Source organism: Podarcis bocagei (genome assembly GCF_964188305.1).
Source record: "Podarcis bocagei genome assembly, chromosome: 14".
NCBI lineage: Eukaryota > Metazoa > Chordata > Lepidosauria > Squamata > Lacertidae > Podarcis > Podarcis bocagei.
Genome location: NC_138139.1, coordinates 44,652,186 through 44,674,749, shown reverse-complemented (window position 1 = coordinate 44,674,749; position 22,564 = coordinate 44,652,186). Strand labels below are relative to the sequence as shown.

At 43.2% G+C, this 22,564-nt stretch overlaps 1 protein-coding gene across 4 annotated transcripts in view; it reads left to right on the top strand.

Annotated features, from left to right (window-relative positions):
* Positions 1 to 22,564, top strand: part of TRRAP (transformation/transcription domain associated protein) — a 176,230-nt gene that overhangs the window by 4,501 nt on the left and 149,165 nt on the right. For all 4 annotated transcript variants that reach the window (XM_081169303.1, XM_081169302.1, XM_081169300.1 and 1 more), the window contains exons 3-21: positions 270 to 319; positions 1,205 to 1,315; positions 1,531 to 1,635; positions 2,866 to 2,949; positions 4,802 to 4,858; positions 5,638 to 5,763; positions 6,736 to 6,813; positions 7,049 to 7,137; positions 7,297 to 7,393; positions 8,019 to 8,157; positions 9,472 to 9,550; positions 10,853 to 11,087; positions 11,700 to 12,027; positions 13,182 to 13,279; positions 13,460 to 13,654; positions 14,199 to 14,390; positions 17,226 to 17,391; positions 17,504 to 17,760; positions 20,619 to 20,819. In XM_081169303.1, the coding sequence (XP_081025429.1) occupies positions 270 to 319; positions 1,205 to 1,315; positions 1,531 to 1,635; positions 2,866 to 2,949; positions 4,802 to 4,858; positions 5,638 to 5,763; positions 6,736 to 6,813; positions 7,049 to 7,137; positions 7,297 to 7,393; positions 8,019 to 8,157; positions 9,472 to 9,550; positions 10,853 to 11,087; positions 11,700 to 12,027; positions 13,182 to 13,279; positions 13,460 to 13,654; positions 14,199 to 14,390; positions 17,226 to 17,391; positions 17,504 to 17,760; positions 20,619 to 20,819 (2,687 nt within the window). The remainder of the gene's footprint in view (positions 1 to 269; positions 320 to 1,204; positions 1,316 to 1,530; positions 1,636 to 2,865; positions 2,950 to 4,801; positions 4,859 to 5,637; positions 5,764 to 6,735; positions 6,814 to 7,048; positions 7,138 to 7,296; positions 7,394 to 8,018; positions 8,158 to 9,471; positions 9,551 to 10,852; positions 11,088 to 11,699; positions 12,028 to 13,181; positions 13,280 to 13,459; positions 13,655 to 14,198; positions 14,391 to 17,225; positions 17,392 to 17,503; positions 17,761 to 20,618; positions 20,820 to 22,564) is intronic.

The window sequence follows — 22,564 nt, the reverse complement described above, 5'->3', positions numbered from 1 at the left end:
TTAAGCTTTGCTTTAATGAAGAAGCAAAATGATGAAAAATATTTTCTTGAACCCTGAAAAAGTAACCTTGTGTGTGACTGCGTGGAGATGGATGAGTGCAGGTGTGTTTGAGTGAGAGTTGTGATTTGTGGAATTCACAATTTGGGTCATGAGAGCTAAACTGATAAGATCTGACTGCTTCTTCGAGTGTGGTCAAAGAGCATTTCTTCAATATCTGTCAAACATGTCGTTTAATCCCCCCTTTTTATTATTCCATTCTTGATTTGTAGCTGATGAAACAAAGCTGAAGATGATGCAAGAAGTCAGCGAAAACTTTGAGGTAACGAAAATCAGATCGCTGTCGTACTGATCTAAACATTGTAGACCTTTGTGGAGAGATTTCCAACAATAATTATGTAAGGTGGCTTCTCTACTAGAGACCCACCCAACTGAAATCTGATCAGGATAGTTAAAATTGTCCCACGCCCCCAAATCTACTTAGGCTTGGTGCAGAGATACAAATCAAGCTAGCCTTGAGTATAACACGTTTGCTGTGAGCCATAGCCCACCAGGTATACCATACAGGTGAGTTTTGATCTGGTGGAGGAGGGACAGATTGTTCCATCTCTCCTTCAGCAGTCTGCTTGGTTTCTGTGCTGGCCACAGAGGAAGGAAAATTTCTTCCTCCTTAACCAACCCAGAACCACAATGAACTGGTGGAGAAGGGGTGGATCTCTCCATCATTCCACTGCTATCCTGCTTGGTAGGTTTTGTTTTTGTTTTTAAAAAACTATTCTGTTAAGAGGTCAGTAATCTTCATTTCTAAGCTGGCCACAGTGGAGGGGGTTTCTTTTTTGCAGCCAGCATTGCAAGGCAAATCACAACTGTGCTAGCAAATTTTCTTTTGTAAGGGGAGCAGGCTACTAACTTTTGTGGGCTTGCTGAAACACACTGAAGTTCAAGTATTGGGAAGGAGTCAGTAGGATTGCAAGTTTGTTGACCGTTTGCACATCCCTCTATTCGAGCCTGGCAATACGTATGCATTGTCCTCAAAATGAGCGAAATAATTTGAAGAATTTTTGGCTTGTTTTGTTTTAGTAGCTGCAGCAGCTTGAAGTGGTTGGCTATGAAACCTTTGACTGCCATGCTTTCACTAAAGTACTTAATTCCACATTGTGTACATGTTTGAAATAAAGATCCTTAAAGCATTGCTTTCTCCTACTAGAATGTGACGTCATCCCAGCAGTATTCCACATTCCTGGAACACATCATTCCTCGCTTCCTTACTTTTCTCCAGGATGGAGAGGTTCAATTTCTGCAGGAAAAGCCAGCACAGGTATATTTTGAAACGAACTCTTCTCTTTCTCTCAGGCTTTGTCTTTCAATGAGCCCTTTTGGCAAACCAGAAGGAAGTTTTGTTATTTATGCGTATTGGGATTTTATCTGTGTGTTTTTCTTTAACATGTTCCTCAAGCTGTTAGGGTTTTACCATATGACTTTTCATTGAGTTATATATTTTGAGTTGATGACCCTCCTTTTATCTCTCCCCAGCAACTGAGAAAATTAGTTCTGGAAATAATCCATAGAATACCAACAAATGAACATCTTCGACCGCACACCAAAAATATCTTATCTGTGATGTTCAGATTTCTAGAGGTACTGTACTTTAAAAATATAATCTTAGCCACATTTTTTTTAAAAAAGAATTACTCCTGTTGTGGATTTACCTACCTTTGAAACTTCATAACTAGAAAGATAACTAGAAGTGATGGAGTACTGTTTAAATGTCACGTGCTGTTCTGTTATTCCAATGTGCTTGTATATGAGACACAATGCAGCGAATGAGAGCCCTTAGGGGCAAGTAAAAAATAGACCGTTTTCATTTTATGTGGCATTAAAAAAAATCATTTGTCAACTGAGATGCAAAATGCACCAAACCTCCAATTTTCCAGGTTACTTGTGTGGAGAGGTTTTGTAGAAGATTAACCTACTTTCTTATTCCTCTCTATGATCGCTGTGTAAAGCTGCATTGCATGTTTTTGCTACATCCTGGTTTTCCCCTCCTCCTTTCCTAATTTATTATGTTTTATTGTTGTCTCCATTGTTGTAAAAAGTCTCTATTTTTTATAATTTTATTTATAGTTTTTTGTTGATATACATTTCAATAGTTTAACAATAGTTCTAACATTTCAAACCTCGACTTCCTTCCTCCTCTTTCTGCAGTTCCTTAAATTTATTTTATCATTTCCTGCATATTCTAAATTAACAGCTTAATCTTTTATTCATCTATTTTGATTATATGTTCTTTTGAAACTGCAGGTTATTACAGTAATTCTGCCAGTGTCTTTATCTGTTTACGATTTGTTTGTAAATATTCAATAAACCATTTCCCTTCTTTTATACATAAATAAATTTCTGTACTGTTTGGGTAGTTCTACACCTATAATTCCCAAGAGAAAAGCTTCTTCTTCTTCTTTTTTATATTAGAAATGTTACCTTGAACATCTTTTCCAGTTCATTATATATCATTTCCTAGTAAGCTTTAACTTTACTACAAGACCACCACATATGATAAAAAGTACCTTCTTTTTCTTTGCATTTCCAACACTTATTTGATTTTGATTTATGCGTTTTTGGCAATCTACTAGGTGTTAGATACCATCTATATAACATTTTCATGTAATTTGTGAAAAGTCTCTATGTACCTTGGGCTTCTTCTCTCATAACAAAATGACAATAAAGATTATTTTTAAGGAATTACTGTTTCACAGAAGCAAATACACTTTTCTGAATAATTCAGAAACTATGACAACTGTAACATTGTTTTAAAAGTTCAGGAATTCAGTCACGAAATAATAAATCTGTTCTCTTTCCTCCTACACTTAGACTGAAAATGAAGAAAATGTACTTATTTGTTTGAGGATAATCATTGAATTGCACAAGCAGTTCCGGCCACCAATCACACAAGAGGTAAATTACTTTCTCCTGTACTATTAAAGTTTTATTTTTGTATTACTACTTGGATATGTTTGATTTGTGATTTTGCATTGCAGAGGGTTGGACTAGATGAACCTTGGTGTCCTTTCCATGCCTACAGTTCTATGATTCTGTGCTTTGTCATATTAGAAACATAATCTAATAATAATTTAAAATGCAATGGAAAAGAATTGTACCAGTGCTGCTGTCTCCTTATGAAATCTCTGGGAGGTTTCAGAAACCTTAGAATATTGTAATTAAGTACTTAAGCTTCAAGTTATGAGAAAAAGTGCATATAGTTGTGGATTTTATGCATATATTTCATAAATTATTAGAATACTTGTAAAGGAATCATTTCTTTGCTGTTTTACTATTACAGTACACACTATCTTATTGGATGAGTCAACTTAGGCTGCAATCGTGTACTCAGTAAGAAGCCCTATTGAACTCATTGGGACTTCCTTCTCAGTAGATGTATAAAGGATTGTGCTGTTAAGTTCACATAAGGAAGGGTCTTGTCCTTTCCTTTTACCTATGCTCCACTCTGCCTCTCTGGAGTGTTGGTGTGTGTGTTATTCAGCAGGGGTGGCCAGCTCCCAAGAGACTGTGATCTACTCGCAGAGTTAAAAACTGGCAGTGATCTACCCCCTTTTCTGGGGTTCAGGTCAAAGTTGTTGAGCTTCTTTGGGGGCAGCCAGTGATCACCTGCAGACATCCAGTGATCTACTGGTGGTAGATCACGATCTACCTGTTGAACGTGCCTTTGTTATTGAATGTATTATGGACCAGGTCCATTAGGTGATGGTGCCCAGGCTCTCTCTTAACTCAGTGGGGTGGGTGGGTGGTGGTGGGTGCTCCTAAACAATGCGGAATGGGGCATAGGGAGGTGCTACTTGGGGAGGAAATAAATATTCAAAAACTGGCTTGTTCCAAGCATTTACAATTAAGGCTGTTACGAAGGGGATAACTCTGAATCTTAACTACCATTTGAGGCTGCAAGTGGGAGAACATATAGAATCACAGAATTGTTAAGTTGGAAGGGACCCTGAGAGCCTTCCAGTGCAACAGCCTGCAGGAGTCTCAACTAAAGCATCCATGACAGATGGCCATCTCAGCTCTGCTTAAAAACCTCCAATGAAGGAGAATCCACCACCTTCCAAGGGAGTCTGTTCCACTGTCGAACAGCTCTTACTCTCAGAAAGTTCTTCCTTTCTTGTAATTTGAACCTATTGGATTGAGTCCTATCCTCCAAAGCAGGAGAAAGCAAGGTTGCTCCATCTTCCATGTGACAGCCCTTTAGATATTTGAAGATGGCTATCATATCTCCTCTTATCCACCCTTACTGGTGGTCTGTTCCTTTTGAGCAGGTTATACCCCTCTAATTCTTCTTTCCATTTATGAGTCTCCTCCCACCAGGTTTCAGTAACGCCTATTGGGTCACATTTGCCATCCTGCATTAAGGGCTCAAATTCATCTTGCTTGTTTCACATACTGTGCTTTAGTATAGAGACAATTCAGATCACTTGTTGGAATTCTAAGTTCCCAAATTAAACTTAGGCATGGCCAATGCATAAAATAATTGAGCAATGGGTTCTGCATCCCGAAAGGACTTGGGTCTGAGTTTCTTAAACAGCTCCATCCTACATATCCATGAATCCGGTTGTATCTGTGTAAATTGGCAAGAGAGCTGTAATCCTACTGGGCATGCTAAATAATTGGATGCCCTAAAACTAGTTCACTTCCTTTGTTTTTAAAGTTGTTCAGTGTGAATACCTAGAAATAGAATGGCTTTTAAAAAAGTTTTTTAGAACATAGACTCATCCTTTTTTTCTCTCCCTTTCCACAGATACATCATTTTTTGGATTTTGTGAAACAGATTTACAAGGAGCTTCCAAAAGTAGTGGTAGGTCTTAATTATTTTTTTTCGACTTCTGAAATCCACATTTTTGACCCATCATGGATAAAATACCCCAACTTGGTATCTTTTCTTTTATGCCTTCTGGAAGACTTTTGATTATTATTATTTTGCCTTGCAAAATTGGCAGGAGCTTGCGGGTCTGGTAATCGCCCACTCACTAGCTCCATAAGATCTCAATCTTGTCAGGATTCACTTGGAGATTCAAAGGCCGGGACAACAACAACAACCTTTACACCGCCTTTTTGTATAGTGCTTTCAAGTGTTCAAAGTACCTTTTGGTCCTTGCAAGGGGCTGTATTAGAAAGATAGGATTGCAGTAGCCCTGAATGTATATTGAGAAGGATGCTGAAACGCTTGGTGTGGGCTTTGTAAATTCCATATTATAAGAAAAGATGTAGGGAGCAAACATTTAATCATAGATGATCAGCAGTGCCTATTATTGCAGCAGTATAATCATGCACTAATTGTATCCAGAGATAGCTAATAGGTTATTGAACTATTCTTAGTACGGTATTCACAGTTCTGTATTAATTATCAACAATGAGTTTTGCCAAAGTTGCCTGTTGTCAGAGCTCATTGCCAAAGCAGTCGCTCTTCTTCCTCCTTTCCTCCTGTCCCATCCCTCAGCAGCCACGGAGTCTGGTAGAAGTGGCTTTCCCCTGCTTTATTCGTGCTTCACCTCCGTAAGCTTATCAGCGCTTGTGAAGTCAGCGAGATCTGCAGCTATTGTTAATGCTTCAAAATCTCTTTGCTTCTTGCCGTAGAATCGCTACTTTGAGAATCCTCAGGTTATCCCCGACAACACTGTTCCTACTCCAGAAATGGTGGGTATGATCACGACGATCGTAGTGAAAGTAAATCCAGAACGGGACGACAGCGAAACGAGAACGGTATGTATAATACATGACTCCAGCTTGTAATAGAACCTTGTGGTTTACGGTGCATCTGCGTTGGCATGAAGTGAATATGAACCTTGGCAGTGCCAAGATGGGAGACTGCGGAGAGCCCCACCTGAGCAATACATCTATAAGCAATATATGTCACCTCCTGTCTGCCACCTGGTGGAGTTTGGTTATCTCTTTTCATCACTGGACACCACTCTTTTTGTTTTTATTTATTTAGCATTTCTGACCCATTCAGTCTCTCACTCCCCTATACAGCATCGGTTTCTGTCCTTTCTGCCTCCCCTTTCTCTCTCACTGACTTCCCACGGGGGTTGTGAGTCCTCCTAGAATCATAGAGTTGGAAGGGACCCTGAGGATCATCTGGTCCAGCCCCCTGCAGTGCAGGAATATGCATCTGTCCCTTATGGTGATTGAACGTCCGACCTTGGCATTATCAGCACCATGCTCTCACTTACCAAGCTATCTCTGGTGCCTCAGATCCCTCCATACCCCGTTGCCCTGGCCAAGCACACTCTTTGTGGCAGCCCTACTTTCCTTCATAGTTTGTCCTCTTCCCTTCTGTCTCTTCCTTTGTGCTGCTTCATGTCTCTCTGCTCTGCCTTTCCCCTTGTCTTCCTTCATTCTTACTCCCCGCCTTGCCTTCTATTTCCCATTGGGAGTGACACCCAACAGTCTGATGCTGCTCCTTCATCTGAAGGATGCTCTCTGCATCCTCCGCTTGCCCAGCATCATTAAGCTGTTTGTCGGGTCTTCAGCAGGGTCACGTGGACCAAGTTGGAGCTTGAGAAAGAAAAAAACCATGTTGGTTAAAACTTGCAAGCTATATTGAAACAAACTGATCCAAGAAAGCAGATGTCAAACTGTGTTTCATGCTAACAGCTTTTAATTTTTTAAAATCCCATTTTAAAAGAGACATTTTGTGGAAATGTTTGCCCTTTGCTTCTGTTTCCCCCCCAGCATTCAATAATTCCTCGAGGCTCTCTCTCCTTGAAGGTGTTAGCTGAGCTGCCCATTATTGTTGTCCTTATGTATCAGGTGAGTACTGGAATGCTTCATATAAATAACCTGCTTGTGTCTAAATTTCTACCCTGTCTTCTAGCCCAACTTTAGGGCTTCCCCCTCCCCTTATCTGGCATATGAATGGAGGGCGGCTGTAACTTTTGGGGCATCAAGCTGCGAACTTATTTGGGTTGCAGGTTTGTTCGAAAACCGCCTTGTAAGCAACAATCATACATCTTTCATCACACATTGTTTTCTTTTCTTTCTTTAGCTGTACAAACTGAACATCCATAACGTGGTGGCTGAATTTGTACCCTTGATCATGAATACAATTATTATTCAGGTGTCCACACAAGCAAGGTAAGGTTACATAACGAAACCTCCTGGCGAAGCCTTTTTACATTAGCCATGTAAATGGTAACGTTTAAGCTTTAAAAAAAGAAGAAGCACCACTCATGAGGTAACTTTTTTAAAAAAGGAAAGGCAAGACTAAATCACTGTTTGGCGTTCAATTTTCAGGCAGCATAAACTTTACAACAAGGAACTGTATGCTGACTTCATTGCTGCACAGATAAAAACGTTGTCGTTCTTGGCCTACATAATAAGAATTTATCAGGTAAGTTCCATTCGAGAGGTTCGAGCATTCTTGGACAGGTGGAGGCAGAGAGTCATGCATTCCACTAGTTAACAGAACTTTTTTCGATGGGTGGATGGGCTGTATCAAAAGAGAACAAAATAAGAAACCTTTAAACTCCATGTGAAAGTGAAACACTTTTGAAACTCCACCCAAAAAGTATGTGTAAAACAATGCTTTGTATAACACAGGGGGTGGGGAAAACTTTACTGAACTACAACTCCCATCAGCCCTAGTAAGCATGGCCAACGACCGGGGATTATGGGAGTTTTTGTCCAGCCGCACATGGAGGACTAATGATTCTCCACAAAGCCATATAACTGGGGATTTCTGAGGATTCATAGGAGGTAGAAGAAAGCGGGAATTCCCTCTCCTTACTTTCCTTCTCACCCACTCCCCAATTTTGGTTTTTGTTTGTGTTTTTTGTTTGGATTCCTATCCCCATCTCTGCTTAATACAACCACCTCTGTAGATGGGGCCTCTGTATACACAGTGGAAAGTAAGCCTTATTGATGCCTCTACCAGGGTGTGAGTCAGTTGAGATTTTTACCTATATATGCCATAAATATAGCTGGAATATATGCATCTATATTTTTACTTTCATCAGGAATTGGTGGCCAAGTATTCTCAGCAAATGGTAAAAGGCATGTTGCAGTTGCTGTCAAACTGTCCTGCAGAAACAGCTCACCTGAGAAAGGAGCTTCTCATCGCAGCCAAGCATATTCTGACCACGGACCTGAGGAGCCGTATGTTCCTTTTGCATATTTTAAATAGTTGGAATATGTTGGTGGGAAAATGGTGAGAGGTGGGTCACAAGGTATGGTTCTGTGTTCTCAGTGTTACGAGTCCTCTCTTGTTAAGGTTGCTTTATGGTTGCTGCCAGAGTCAAGTGGGTGCAATTAGCACAGCAGTTTTAGAGCTAGTTTGAGTTCGCTTCACTTGGCGTGAAGTGGATAGAAAATCAGCCATGCCTATGAACTGGAACCGGTCAAACAGGTCAAATCAGACTGCTGGTACCTGGGAATTTAATATCTTACATTGGTAAATGTAAAATCAATTGGAATCTGCCAAATTAAATGCAAAGTCCTCGCCCCCCATAAGGTGCTGGTGAGCCTATAGAGTGGAAAAACATTTTTTTTGAGTTTACACTACTCTTCCACAGTTACTTTGTACAGTAGAAATATGGGATTGTATACAATCAAGTCATTCTCTGTTCTCCGCCCGTTTTCTTATGGTGTGTGCTAGATAAAACTTGTTTTTGGATTGTCTAAATAGATCTATAAAATCGTGATTTGACAAAGGTATAGCTTAGCTTAATTCTGCACATGGGATCCAGCTCTACAGACCCCCTAATCTTGCACTTTCCTTTAAGGATTGCAGTCTTGAGTGTAACTTAATTGCTAATTAAGTGTGTTTATCTCATTAACAAAAGCATAATGATATGGAAAGTAATGTCTATGTTTGACTCTTGAAAGGGGCATGTTAATCTCCTTATGTTTCTTGCTTTCGTGTTCTCAGTCAAACCTAGCCGACCTCACAAGGCTGTTGTGAAGTGAAATGACATAACGTAAAATGGCATGTTCATCACCCTCAGCTCTTTAAACCAATGAGAGAAATTAACAATGTAGAAATATACAGTTTCAGAAGCACATCTTGGTCAGATCTTTCTATACTAGTGTTCCTTAATACATTTAACATAATTTCTTAGGGGAGTTTTTCTGCTGATCTGTAGAGGGATGAGAAGGCTCTAAATGTTTGTACTACTCCAGTAAACTTGGGCAGGGTGCTCAGAATCAGTTTAAGGAAACAAATATTTGCAAGCTAAGTAAATACCTGCGGCATTTTTTCTTCACTGAAGAGATCAGCATGCTAAATTCACTTTTGGCAGAACTGCCACTTCCCGAGGATTAAAAGTCATGCTTGGTAGGCTAAATTTTGCAGGAAATGTTTGATTGGTGGCCCAGTAGTTGGACTGCCTTCTGCATTAATTAAAGCTGCTTAATAATTCTTGTTTTGTTGCCTCCATCATGACAGCGTTCTCTTGTCACTTTTCACTACAGAATTTATTCCGTGCATGGACAAATTGTTCGATGAATCCATACTAATAGGCTCTGGATACACGGCCCGTGAAACCCTGAGGTGCGTAATGAAGCTTGTTCTCTATCTGTTAATGCTGCCAGCGCATTGGATGTTTTAGCGGGTGCACAAGATCATAACCAGGTCTTTGTCCTACCTGCGCTCCCATTTATTGGCTGAAGAAGACAAAAAGGCAAAAGGGCTGCTCCCTCCCTCCATGTGAACATTATACCCAAGGAGGCTGTAGGAGGACCACATCTATAGACCCTACCCATGACAGGCTCCTGGCACCCCAGTCCCCTGGTGTCCATACATTAAGGGAATTGTCAGAAAGGAGAGTTTGCAGCTCTGTGCATTTTGAGATCCCCAGTTATGTCCACTTCTCAATGGTCCCTGAATGTGCAGATGGTTTGGCATTGCTGGCAGGTGCAGTCCCTCTCTTCTCTCCATTGTGTCTTCTCTACAGGGGGTCGGCTAATAAGTTAATGGTTGTACAAGGCATCTTTTCTTGCATGTGCCATAATGGCTGTTTTCTACTCTACTAAGTTTAATCCCCAGGTTAGATGGCGCCTTTTATGCCTTCTTCGGCAACTCCTGCAGCCAAGATGGTGCCAAACATATTGCTCTTCTTTCCTTTGGACTACATCAGTGGTGTCCAAACTTTTTGAGAGAGGGCCAGATTTGATGAAGTGAAGGGCCTTGGGGGCTGAATAAAGGGCCAACAAAAGTTGTTGACTTTTTTTAGGATTGAAGTTTTTGATCTTTTTTTAAGGGTTGCAGGTGTTGAGGTTTTTTTAGGATTTTACTCCAGGAAATAAACTACCACAGTTTATTATGCCCCCAAAATGGACTTTGGACATGCCTGGACTACATCAATGAGGTCAGGAGTGGGGCCTTGCCATCTGGGCAGCCCAGGACCTCCATGTGCGCTGCCCAGGCTTGCTCCCTAGAGAGGTCACTTGGGTGCTGCTAACAGCAGTTTTACTCTGTCCCCGGAGGTGTACTCCATTGTCTCTTGAGACAGACAGACTCCAACAACCTCCACCATCAGAGGCAGGATCTCTCTGAATACTAGTTGCTGAGAATCACATGAGTGGAGAGAGTTGCTCTTTCACTCAGGTCCTGTGTGCATGCTTCTCCTAGGCTGGCCACCTTGAGAAGAGGATCCTAGACTGGGTGGCCCATTGGCCTGTTTATTAATTGCAATGGGTCTTCTGTGAGTAGGACCAGCATTGGTTACCACCCTTTCACTCCTCATCACTGTGTGTTGGACGTCTATGTTGGCTTCACACATATCGTCTCAACACATAAACTGGAGATATTACGCTAAAGTAACTAGTTTATTTGTTCTTTGTGTGTTCCCAGGCCCCTTGCGTACAGCACTTTAGCAGATCTGGTTCATCATGTCCGACAGCATTTGCCGCTCAATGACCTCTCCCTTGCTGTCCAGTTATTTGCTAAGAATATTGATGACGAATCATTGCCCAGCAGTATCCAGACCATGTCATGCAAACTTCTGCTAAATCTCGTGGACTGCATTCGATCCAAGAGCGAACAGGAAAATGGAAATGGCAGAGACATCCTCATGAGGATGTTGGAGGTACTGTGGCATTTAAAGTAGGGGCGCTGGAATGAAAATATTCATTAAAATCATATAGCTGCTCAGAAACGAGGCCTCTGTGCTGAGGAGGTGGAATTAAATATATAACTAAATGGAAAAGGTAGATTGATCTACTTGGGACTGGAGGTGCTATTCAACAAAATTTTACTTGGAGCAGACCCGTTGAAATGAATGAATGTTTAAGTTAGCTCCATTAATTTTAATGGATCTACTCTGAGTTAAAACCTGAGTTGAAAACCACCCTTGGGCTCATGCATTCGCTTCTTCTATTTTGTGCTGCCTCCTGTTTAGAGGGAAACCACCGGTTGTCATTACATCTGAATGGACAAAACTATGGCTTGCACTTGCCCTTCATACAGGGAATGGCAAAGCATAGTTCGAAGCTGCTTTGTGATCCCAGTTTGGAGGGCAAGTTCAAAACCATAGTTTGTCCAGCTCTAATGGCAAGTGTTGGTTTGCCTTCTAGCAGAGGGAGGTGTGTGTGAACGCCAGTATCATTCCAGCCTCTTTCACTGGTTGTCGGATTTGGCGTTACACCTAGATTCAGATGATGAATCTTACTTTGTTGTGACGGTGCTTCTTGTCCTCCAGGTTTTCGTCCTTAAATTCCACACCATTGCCCGCTATCAGCTCTCCGTGATCTTTAAAAAGTGCAAGCCGCAGTCTGAACTTGGGGCAGGAGAAGCCGCCTTGCCCAGTGTGCCGGCTGGAGGAAATGCCGCTCCGGTTCCTGTTCCGTCCCCTGCTCCTACCACTCCCGTGGCCCCTGCCCCGGGGCCTGTCTTTGAGAAGCAAGGGGAGAAGGAGAAGGAAGACAAGCAAACATTCCAAGTCACGGATTGCCGAAGCTTGGTGAAAACCTTGGTCTGCGGCGTCAAGACGATTACCTGGGGTATCACTTCTTGCAAAGCTCCTGGTGGTAAGGTGGCATGATTCGAATTTTACCTGGGCTTTTTTCATAGGGTGGTGCAACCTTTTTTTTTTAAAAAAAGCAATTTATCATATGGGTTTTAGTTACCCATTTATTTAAAATATGCATATGAGTACCGTATTTTTCACCCCATAGGACGCGCCGGCCCATAGGACGCATCAAGTTTTTTTGGGGGGGGAAATAAAGGAAAAAAAAATTATTTCCCCCCCAGGTGCTTGTGGGGCCGGCAGCGGGGAGAAGCGCTCTTCTCCCCGCCGCCCGCCTTGAGATCAGGTCCGGGGACAGCGGGGAGACGCGCTGCGCCTCCCAGCTGTCCCCGGAGCTTGCGGGGCAGGCAGCGGGGAGAAGCGCCGTCAGCCTCCAAACCACAGCCTCCCTCTGTCCCCCAACCTTGTGGGGCTGGCGGTGGGGCTCTCCTGAAGCTTGGAGAGCAAGAGGGGTCGGTGCGCACCGACCCCTCTCGCTCTCCAGGCTTCAGCGAAAGCCTGCATTCGCCCCATAGGACGCACACACATTTCCCCTTCATTTTTGGAGGGGGAAAAGTGCGTCCTATAGGGCGAAAAATACGGTATATCGGTTGCTGGAAACCTCAAGAGAGGAGAGTGTTCCTTTGCTGGGGTGGTAGTTGCGGGTTTTCCTGTAGGCATCCGGTTGGCCACTGTGAGACCAAGATGCTGGACTAGATGGGACATTGACCTAATCTAGCAGGACTCTTCTTACATTCTGGATTATTATTTCTGAAACAAGAAACACCCTTTGCGCTTAGGTGATGCATGCATGTACTGTAGGTGAAATTCCTCCTCTGTAGTGATGTGGGAGAAGGGAGAATTGTCTAAGATACTGCTTGCTGTCTGCAGATTTTATTGCATTAGGCTTTGAGTGTCTGTGAAAGGCCCCCCAAGCTGTGAACAGCGTATTAATACAAAAATACAAGCACCCATTTTAAAAATAGTCGTATACATCTTTAAATGTGATGCCTGATTAATTGGGGGCACCTTTTAGATTCAAAGTTTTGAAGCAGATTAAACTGTGGGATTAATTGTTGTGAGCTGCTCTAGTTTTTCCCATTTTGTTGCACCAAGTGCACACTTTTTAGCAGTAAAAAGTAATTTCTCTTTCAATTCCTTTTCTTCTTTTTTCAGAAGCTCAGTTCATTCCCAATAAGCAGCTGCAACCTAAAGAGACACAAATATACATCAAGCTGGTCAAATATGCAATGCAAGCTTTGGATATTTATCAGGCACGTATCCTAGCTGTTGTTTAATTGCTCTGTAATTTTAATCTCCATGGCTTATTCCAAATCATTTTTTCAATTTGCGGCTTTTCAATTGCTTTGGATATTTTGAGACGGGAAGCCAGTACAAATGGTGGTGGGGGTGCATGTTGACTTGAATCCTGTCTTGTGTCTCCATTGCAAAAGGTTCAAATAGCTGGGAATGGGCAGACGTACATCCGAGTTGCAAATTGCCAGACCGTCAGGATGAAAGAGGAGAAGGAGGTCCTGGAGCATTTTGCCGGCGTCTTCACAATGATGAATGCTCTGACTTTTAAAGAAATCTTCCAGACGACAGTTCCATACATGGTTGAAAGAATCTCTAAGAACTATGCCCTTCAGGTAGTATGTTTTGTGTACTTGATAGTAGTGTGAGCCCTGACAAAAACTTTCTGTTGAGCTTGGAAGATTTCTTTGTTAACATGCCACTGTGTTGGCATTCTGTCGCCTTTACGGCTGATCCAGGCTTTGCCAACCTGGTGCTCTCCGAATGTTTTGGACTTCAGTTCCCATCAGCCCCAGCCAGCATGGCTAGGCTTGTTGGGGCTGATGGGAATTGTAGTCCAAATCATCTGGAGGGCAGCAGGTTAGCAAACGCTGGGTTAAGCAATAAACTACACTAAGTTGAACTGACAATAGCTCTTGTCCTCACTGGAAATGGACAGTGGTTTGGAGGAACTGTTATTTGATGCATAGCTTGCTACTCTTGTTTCCTTCTTGTGGAATCAAATGGGATGTCAGTGAAATGAAATCTGTAAAAAGGCAAGCTACTTGAAAACAATTTGAAATCAACTCAGTGACCGATAACGTTAAGCAAATGTTTTTTTGAAAAAATAAATCATTGCCAGTGGTTATTCCTAATTGTTTCATTCTCTCCTTTTGACAGATTGTTGCCAATTCTTTCTTGGCCAACCCAACTACCTCAGCTCTGTTTGCCACAATCCTGGTGGAGTATCTCTTGGATCGGTTGCCTGAGATGGGCTCTAACGTGGAGCTCTCCAACCTGTATCTCAAACTTTTCAAGTTAGTCTTTGGCTCCGTTTCACTTTTTGCAGCGGAAAACGAACAGATGCTTAAGGTAAATGTTGCAAACGGGTAAAAATGGTGAGATCTCTTAATGCGCCCAGGGTTGACTTCTGAAATGTACGTGTGTGTGTGTGTGTGTGTGTGTGTGTGTGTAAAGCTGAAAATCTTATGGAATCTACCACTATATATATAGAGAGAGAGAGAGAGAAAGAGTGTGTAGTTCCCATGAGATTTTGAGCTTTAGGCCGCAAGCCCATATGCACTTACCTTGCAAGTCCTGCTGAATTTGGTGGGATGCGGGTGGGGCTGTGGGTAAAACCTCAGCGCCTAGGACTTGCCGATCGCATGGTCGGCGGTTCGAATCCCCGTGGCGGGGTGTGCTCCCGTCATTTGGTCCCAGCGCCTGCCAACCTAGCAGTTCGAAAGCACCCCCGGGTGCAAGTAGATAAATAGGGACCGCTTACCAGCGGGAAGGTAAACTGCCGGTTCGCCAGAGCAGCTTCGTCACGCTGGCCACGTGACCCGGAAGTGTCTGCGGACAGCGCTGGCTCCCGGCCTATAGAGTGAGATGAGCGCACAACCCTAGAGTCTGGCAAGACTGGCCTGTACAGGCAGGGGTACCTTTACCTTTCTGAGTGGATTTGTGTAGGATTGCATCATAAAGGAGGTGCACTCTCTATAAAACATGACATCTTAAGATTGTCATGGTGGCTTCTTTGTGCATTCAAGGCTGCTTTCGTTCAGGCATCAGGCTATACAGCAAACCTCTTTTGAAACAGAGGGCAGTTCTGAAAGCAGTTTTGAGTTCAATTTCATTGTTTTAGCCATTCTCTAACATACAGCGTAGTACAAAGCGATGGCCACGTGCCAGCCAGTTTCTGCTTTAAAAAGATTAAAATTAAAACAACAACATCTCTGTAACCCAGTTTACGTCATGATAATGAGAAAACACTGCCTGAGAGTTTTCTAAAGCCAGAATAAGTAACGCCACTGTCTAGGCTCTCCTTGATGTTATTGTTAGTAGATTTTATATACAGTCAAACCTCTTCTTATGTCTGCCTCCGCTTGCATCCATTTTGCCCAACGTCCGCAGCAAACCCGGAACTAACCAGTGGGTTTGCCGCTGGTCACACATGCGCAGGAGTGGTGATCGCCGCCTGCGCACAACGGTGCCTCTCCCAGCGACCTGTTTCGACCTCCGGACGGACCTCCGGAACGGATTATGGTCGCAGGTAGAGGTTACACTGTATACATATGTATGTGAATTGGTAAACCAATCAACCAATTGGCAAATCAACCAAAAGCAGTTTGTGACATAAAATTGGAAAGTTTGCTATTCAAAGTGGGGAGAATAGAATTCAGATTTACATTTGGATGAATGTAAGTTGTTATTTGGTTCCTGAGCAATGTTTACAAAGCTGCTTTGCTTCCGATGAGAGTTTATTGGCACTTTTCATTCCTTATTGGACTTTGATGGCTTGCTGTTTTAAATACACAGTGCACTATTTTGTTCCTCTGCCAGGAAGTCCTGATTATTCGTGGATTAATAATTGAACTCAAGCACTTCCTGTCTTGTAAAGGAGCCCCAAATGTGTAAGGCATCCTGCCTCTGATGCATTGTGTTCCCTTATTCTGCTGCCAGAACCAAGGTCACTTTCATTTTATAAACGGCAAATCCAATTTAAATGGTGTGATATACTGCCGTCGCCACTCCATGCCTGTTAAATTATTTGATTCTCAAGAATTGATGGTGTGGCCTTGAGTAGACAATTTAATTTGAGTGATGAAAGCTATTCGCAGCAATTGTGAAGCAAGGTCTAGGGCCTTTAGATGTTAATAAAACCCATAATTATTTCAGAGTTTGTACCTGGGCCGAGTCTTGTCGATCTGTCTTCTTTTTTTTTGTAATAGCTTGCACAAGGCTTTTAATTTCTTCTGTATTTCTAAGGATGCATTAATCCAAATTGTACTGTGCTAATCATGTTGGTCCCTTTGTGCATTGTGCGTTAGCTTGGTGCAGTTCTGTGTGAGAGAACAAGGAAATAGGATGACAAATGGTACAGCATGCTTCAGAAACTGGGGCTGAGCTCATTGGCTCAGTCCATTGATCCCCAGGATCCCCTTGGATTTTTTGGTTTCCCCTTCCTTTTATAATAAGCAGATCTCCACTTTATTTATTTAACAGTCACACGCCTTCTGGAAGTCCACAAGTAGTAACAGCTCTCCTCCATTGTTTGTCCCCTAGTGAGTGGTATTCAGTGGCACTGTTACCTCTGGTTCCATGTAGTCATTGATAGCCTTGTCTGCCTCCATGGATGCATCATTTGGTACCTTTTTATAGTTGGCCTTCCTTTCACGATAGAATTTTAAGCCATGTCCCTACAGTTCATAGGCTGTCATCCATCCAGACACAGACCAAACACAAACTCACTTGCTTTCAGCCAGGTTACTTTGCAAGCTTTCAACAGAACTCTTCTATTAAGTAAAAAACAAAAATGGAGGGGAAAAATACCCAAAATCTTCTCACTTGATTTCCCAAAGTTCCACTGTGCCGTGCGGATATGCTTCCCGTTGCTTGCAGGAAAATCAAATGTCCTGGTTATATATTTACTTTAACTTCTTTAAGCTTAGTAATTCATCCACTGCAGAATAATAGAGTTGGGAGGGATCCAGAAGGTCATTTCGTCCAACCCCCCTACTAAGCAACCTCTGCCATCCAACTTCTGGTTAAAAACCTCAAATGAAGGATGTTTCCAGTCTCCCAGGAAAGAGCCTTTTTGTCCCTGGGAAATATTTTGCTGATTTCTTGTTAAACTGGCAGTGTGAGTGCACCTTAAGAAAAACCTCTATTCTTCTGTTTCTCGATTTTTTAATTTTTTTTTTGCAGCCACACCTCCACAAGATTGTGAACAGCTCCATGGAACTTGCACAGACAGCCAAGGAGCCCTACAACTATTTCTTGCTGCTCAGAGCTCTCTTCCGATCGATTGGAGGAGGGAGCCACGATCTCCTGTATCAGGAATTCTTGCCCTTGCTCCCAAACCTACTGCAAGGTCAGAGCAGAAGCCGGGGGCGGGGGGGGGGCGGGATATACATCTCCTTTTTATGCCCATGATTGTTGGTAGCAAATCTGGCCTGTTATTGACGCCAGCTGTCACGTTTCAGGACTTAACATGCTGCAAAGTGGCCTGCATAAGCAGCACATGAAGGATTTGTTTGTGGAGCTCTGCCTCACCGTGCCAGTCCGACTGAGCTCCCTCCTTCCTTATTTGCCAATGCTGATGGATCCCTTGGTCTCTGCCTTGAATGGATCCCAGACGCTCGTCAGCCAGGGCCTGCGGACTTTGGAGCTGTGTGTGGATAACCTACAGCCAGACTTCCTGTACGATCACATCCAACCTGTGCGGGCAGAGCTTATGCAGGTAAAGATGCAGTTATCAGAAGGGACCTTTAGAGGTCAGTGTTGGCTCAGTTATCTGGCCTGCTTTGCTTTAGCCTTGACGGTGATAGAACGCTGGAAGAAACTTTCCTGTTAAAGTCCTTTCGACTTTTGTTTTCTGTAATAGCAAAATGGCCAGTAAAATACAGTGGTGCCCCGCAAGACGAATGCCTCGCAAGACAGAAAACTCGCTAGACGAAAGAGTTTTCCGTTTTGGAGGTGCTTCGCAAAACAAATTTCCTATGGGCTTGCTTCGCAAGGCGACAATGTCTTGCGAGTTCCTGCTGGTTTTTTCCCTCCCCCCCCCTTTTTCTAAGCCGCTAAGCCGCTTATCAGCTGATCCGATCAGGAGATAAGCCGCTAAAAGCGAATTTCCTACAGCCAGACTTCCTGTATGATCACATCCAACCTGTGCGGGCAGAGCTTATGCAGGTAAAGATGCAGTTATCAGAAGGGACCTTTAGAGGTCAGTGTTTCCCAACCGGTGTTCCGCGGCACACTAGTGTGCCGTGAGACATCGGCTGGTGTGCCGTGGGAGGGAGGCGGGCGAGTCGGGCGGCGAGAGGCGGCGGCGGCGAGGATCCGCGTCGAGCCGGGGGCGGCTCCGCGGTGGTGGTGCCGAGCGGCGGGGCAGCGCGTGCAAATGGAGGAGCGCGAGACAGCGGAGGAGGAGGAGGAGGCCGGCATGTCCGGGCAGCAGCAGCAACAGCAGCAGCAGCAACTCCCGCCGCCGCCCCCTCCTCCGCCCGCTATCGCCGCCACCACCACAACAGCCGCCGCCGCCTCAGCTGCCGCCGTCCCTCAGTCCCTCGCTCTGCTGCCTCCCCACCCCCACCCCCAAAGCTTGGAGGTTCCCCGGCAAGGGGGAGGGGAAAAAAGTGAAAACTTTCACTTTCGTGCGTCCCTCCCGGCGTGACGCTGCGCGCTGACGTCACGGGGCAGTAATGGTGGTGTGCCGCGAGATTTTTTTTGATTAAACAGGTGTGCCGTTGCCCAAAAAAGGTGGGGAAACACTGCTTTAGAGGTCAGTGTTTGCTCAGTTATCTGGCCTGCTTTGCTTTAGCCTTGACGGTGATAGAACGCTGGAAGAAACTTTCCTGTTAAATGGGGGTTGAGTCCTCCTTTCGACTTTTGTTTTCTGTAATAGCAAAATGGCCAGTAAAATACAGTGGTGCCCCGCAAGACGAATGCCTCGCAAGACAGAAAACTCGCTAGACGAAAGAGTTTTCCGTTTTGGAGGTGCTTCGCAAAACGAATTTCCTATGGGCTTGCTTCGCAAGACGACAATGTCTTGCGAGTTCCTGCTGGTTTTTTTCCCTCCCCCCCCTTTTTCTAAGCCGCTAAGTCGCTTATCAGCTGATCTGATCAGCAGATAAGCCGCTAAAAGCGCTAATAGCGCCAATCCGCTAATCCTTCAATGGGCTTGCTTTGCAAGACGAAAAAACCGCTAGACGAAGAGAATCACAGAACGGATTCTTTTTGTCTTGCGAGGCACCACTGTATAGGGGTTTTAATTCATCTCTTCGGCTAGCTGTGCTACTTTGTGAGGTCCTGAACCTACTGTGATACAGTCAAACCTCGGCTCCCGAACGCCTCCATTTGGGAACTTTTTGGCTCCCGAAAACCTGGAAGTAAATGTTCCAGTTTTCTAACATCTGAGATGGCTTCCACTAGAGTGCAGGAGGCTCTTGCAGCCAATCGGAAGCTGCCTATCAGTTGTTGAACATTTCGGAAGCCAAACAGGCTTCTGGAATGGATTATGTTCGACAACCGAGGTTTTGACTATATTGAACTATGTCTTTGAGGTGATTTGTGGGGAGTGTCACCTGTATTTTGAACTTTTCAAAGGCTTTCTGCACATTTTTTCTCTTACTGTTTGTTGCTAAATTCTGCCCCCCCTTCCTTCAAAGAATGAAAATGTAGGTTGTTGTACCCTAGAAAAATGTTAACATCAAATTCTAATATTTGTCTTTTGACCAAGGGTGGGAGACTAGAGAAAATCCTGACTTGTTTAGTCATGTTGATGTATAAAAGGGATTATCTTTCTCTGTTTTTGAGTGTCTTCCCTCACTTTGCTGCTAAACGGATTTGAAAGTGTTCATGTTTATTTTTATTTGTTTTAATTGGGACCATAAGAAGCTGCCTTGGGAAGCTTTAATTGGGACCATAAGAAGTCAGATTGTTGGTCCATCAAGATCAGTATTCTCCACTCTGACTAGCCATGGATCTCCAGGGTTAAAGACATGTGATATTCCCAGCCCAGCCTGGAAATGTTGAGAATTGAACCTTTTTTGCATGCAAAGCAGATGCTCTGCCACTCAGCTGCGGCTCTTCCCCAAATAAATTAACAGTTAATTTAAAATATTTTTGTACTTTTGAGCAAATCTGAGTCCAGGGTGGCTTACAAAACATGTATACATCACAATTTTCCATAGTTCAAGGTGGCTTACAACATGAAAAAGATTCATAATTGCAACGTAATGAAAGTAATCAGAAGCAATGAATAAAGCATGAAAAAGATACACAACCAAACTGAACAATTTCCACACAAAGTGTAAACTAAAGATACAAAGAATTAATAACAGAAACTACCCCCCCCCAGTCACCGCCACAAAGCCCCCTAAACAATATCCCAACTCTAGAGTCTGTTCAGCAGACTCAGCTTTTGCAGCTGAATCAGTCAGGGCCCCACCATTCCAGGGCAGGTGGGAAAAGGCCTGCAAGGCAGTGAGCAGGTCTTCCAGGATTCACTGTCAAAATTAAAAAAGTACAGCATATGGCATTCTTTTGAACCAACATTGTTCTGAACTACACATGGATGTTTTAAAACTTTTTCTCAAGGCTTTGTGGCGGACACTGCGCAATCCAGCAGAGAACATTTCCCATGTTGCTTATCGTGTGCTTGGCAAGTTCGGTGGAAGCAACAGAAAAATGCTGAAGGAGTCTCAGAAGTTGCAGTATGTCGTGACGGAGATTCAAGGCCCCAGTATTACGGCGGAGTTCTCCGACTGCAAAGCATCGATCCAGCTCCCAATGGAGAAGGTAAGGTTTAATATTTATGCTAATAGCAAAATAATTCCCTTTCCACAAATATTCTAGAAGGGCTTCTGCTGCAGCCATTTCCAAATTGGTGCTTTCCCAATGTTTTCCGATTGCAATTCCTATCATCCCTGACCTTTGGCCCTGCTGGGAGCAGTATTAGAAGCATCAGGAAGGCTCCATCTTGAGGAAGTCTGTTCCATCAGCTGCCGACAAGAGACTACTTATGCTACAGAAATTCCTTAAGATCCTGTTGATGCCTGTTGCAACCTTTGTGAAACATGAAGTTGTTAAATGGAGCTTGCTTCTTAGAAAGTATGTTTAGGATTGTTGTATTAAGTCTGTGTGGGCTGCATGATGATTCCATTATACTTGAGACCCATCTAAAATCCATTGTTGCATAGGTATGGAGCTTATGCCTGTAGCTCATCTCTTTCTGCCATCATAGTGAAAACTATGATCAGCTCAAAAGGGCATTGTAATGGTGGTGAGAGGAGAATCCTGCTGTGGCCTATAAAATTTCTGAGTCTGTATTTAGGACATAGTAGACTAAGGCAAACAATTTCGTGTTTGTGTGTGTAGTGTTAGTTGTTAAATACTTACTTGGTTTGAGCTTTCTTGCAAATTAATCCAACAGAACCTGCCACTTAAATGATGGGTATATTTTAGCTTGCATATTTTTGTTGTTGGGCTTGCATCCCGGCTGTGAACTCTTGAATCACTTAACAGCATTTGGCAGGTCACAATGTCTCAGCTTTGATCCAATTTGGCCTCTTCTCTTCCTCGCCATTAATGCTTTTTATAAATAGGACTAATTATCCTGTTGCGCCAAGACAGGATATTTTCACCTCATTGTTGCCAGACAGTAAGTGAAACCTTTCTGGCTAAATTTTTCTCCCCCTTTGCATTACGTCTCTGCAGTTCTGAATTCAACTACACCATTATTTTACTTTGAATATAGACTAGAAATCTGTCTTTGCATAGACAGCCATAAAATGAAAAGTGCTGTAGATATGCCCATACTAAATAAAATTCCTGCCAGCTTTTTCGGGTTGAGTAGGAAGCAATCTCTGTTTACACTATGCATTCACAGAGCTGGGAGTAAAAACAGTTGATCTCTCCAGAATTGGAATGAAGTGCCAACAGAAGAAATCCATCTTTCGTGTTAGCCTTGTATAGTGAGAGAAGTTCCACCTCAGTGGTCTGTGGAAAACTCATTGTTTTTTTTATTGAAAACTTGAGAAAGGTTGTGTAGGAGAGGCAAGCGACCAGTTTCATTCATGGCTGGAAATACTATTCCCCCCCCCCTGCAAACAAGAGTGGTTCTGTTGTTTGGGGGGGGGGTGAGTCCTTAGCATTCAAAGGTCACTTTTATCTGCATAATTTTATCTCCAGCATTTAAGCATGGATGATTGGATTTCCTTTCACAATCAGTTAGGCAATGAAATTTCTTATTTCATGGCTCTCAGATGAATTTTTCAGCTGGATTACATTTGATCAATGTCCTATTCTGGGTGCCTGCTTTCTTCATCTTGGAGCAAAAACATACTTGTGTGTGCATGTGTATTAAATCAGAGAGTAAGTCGAGATGATAACTTTTATTGGGTTGCCTTGGGTCGGCAAAACCATGAGCCCTGGAGCTTCACAGAGTGGTTGCCGTGAAAGGACTCCTATAAATTGTCATTAAGTTGGTCTCAGACTCCAAGATGCCTTTCCTGAGTCTAATGTATAGAGTGCTTTTTTGCTGT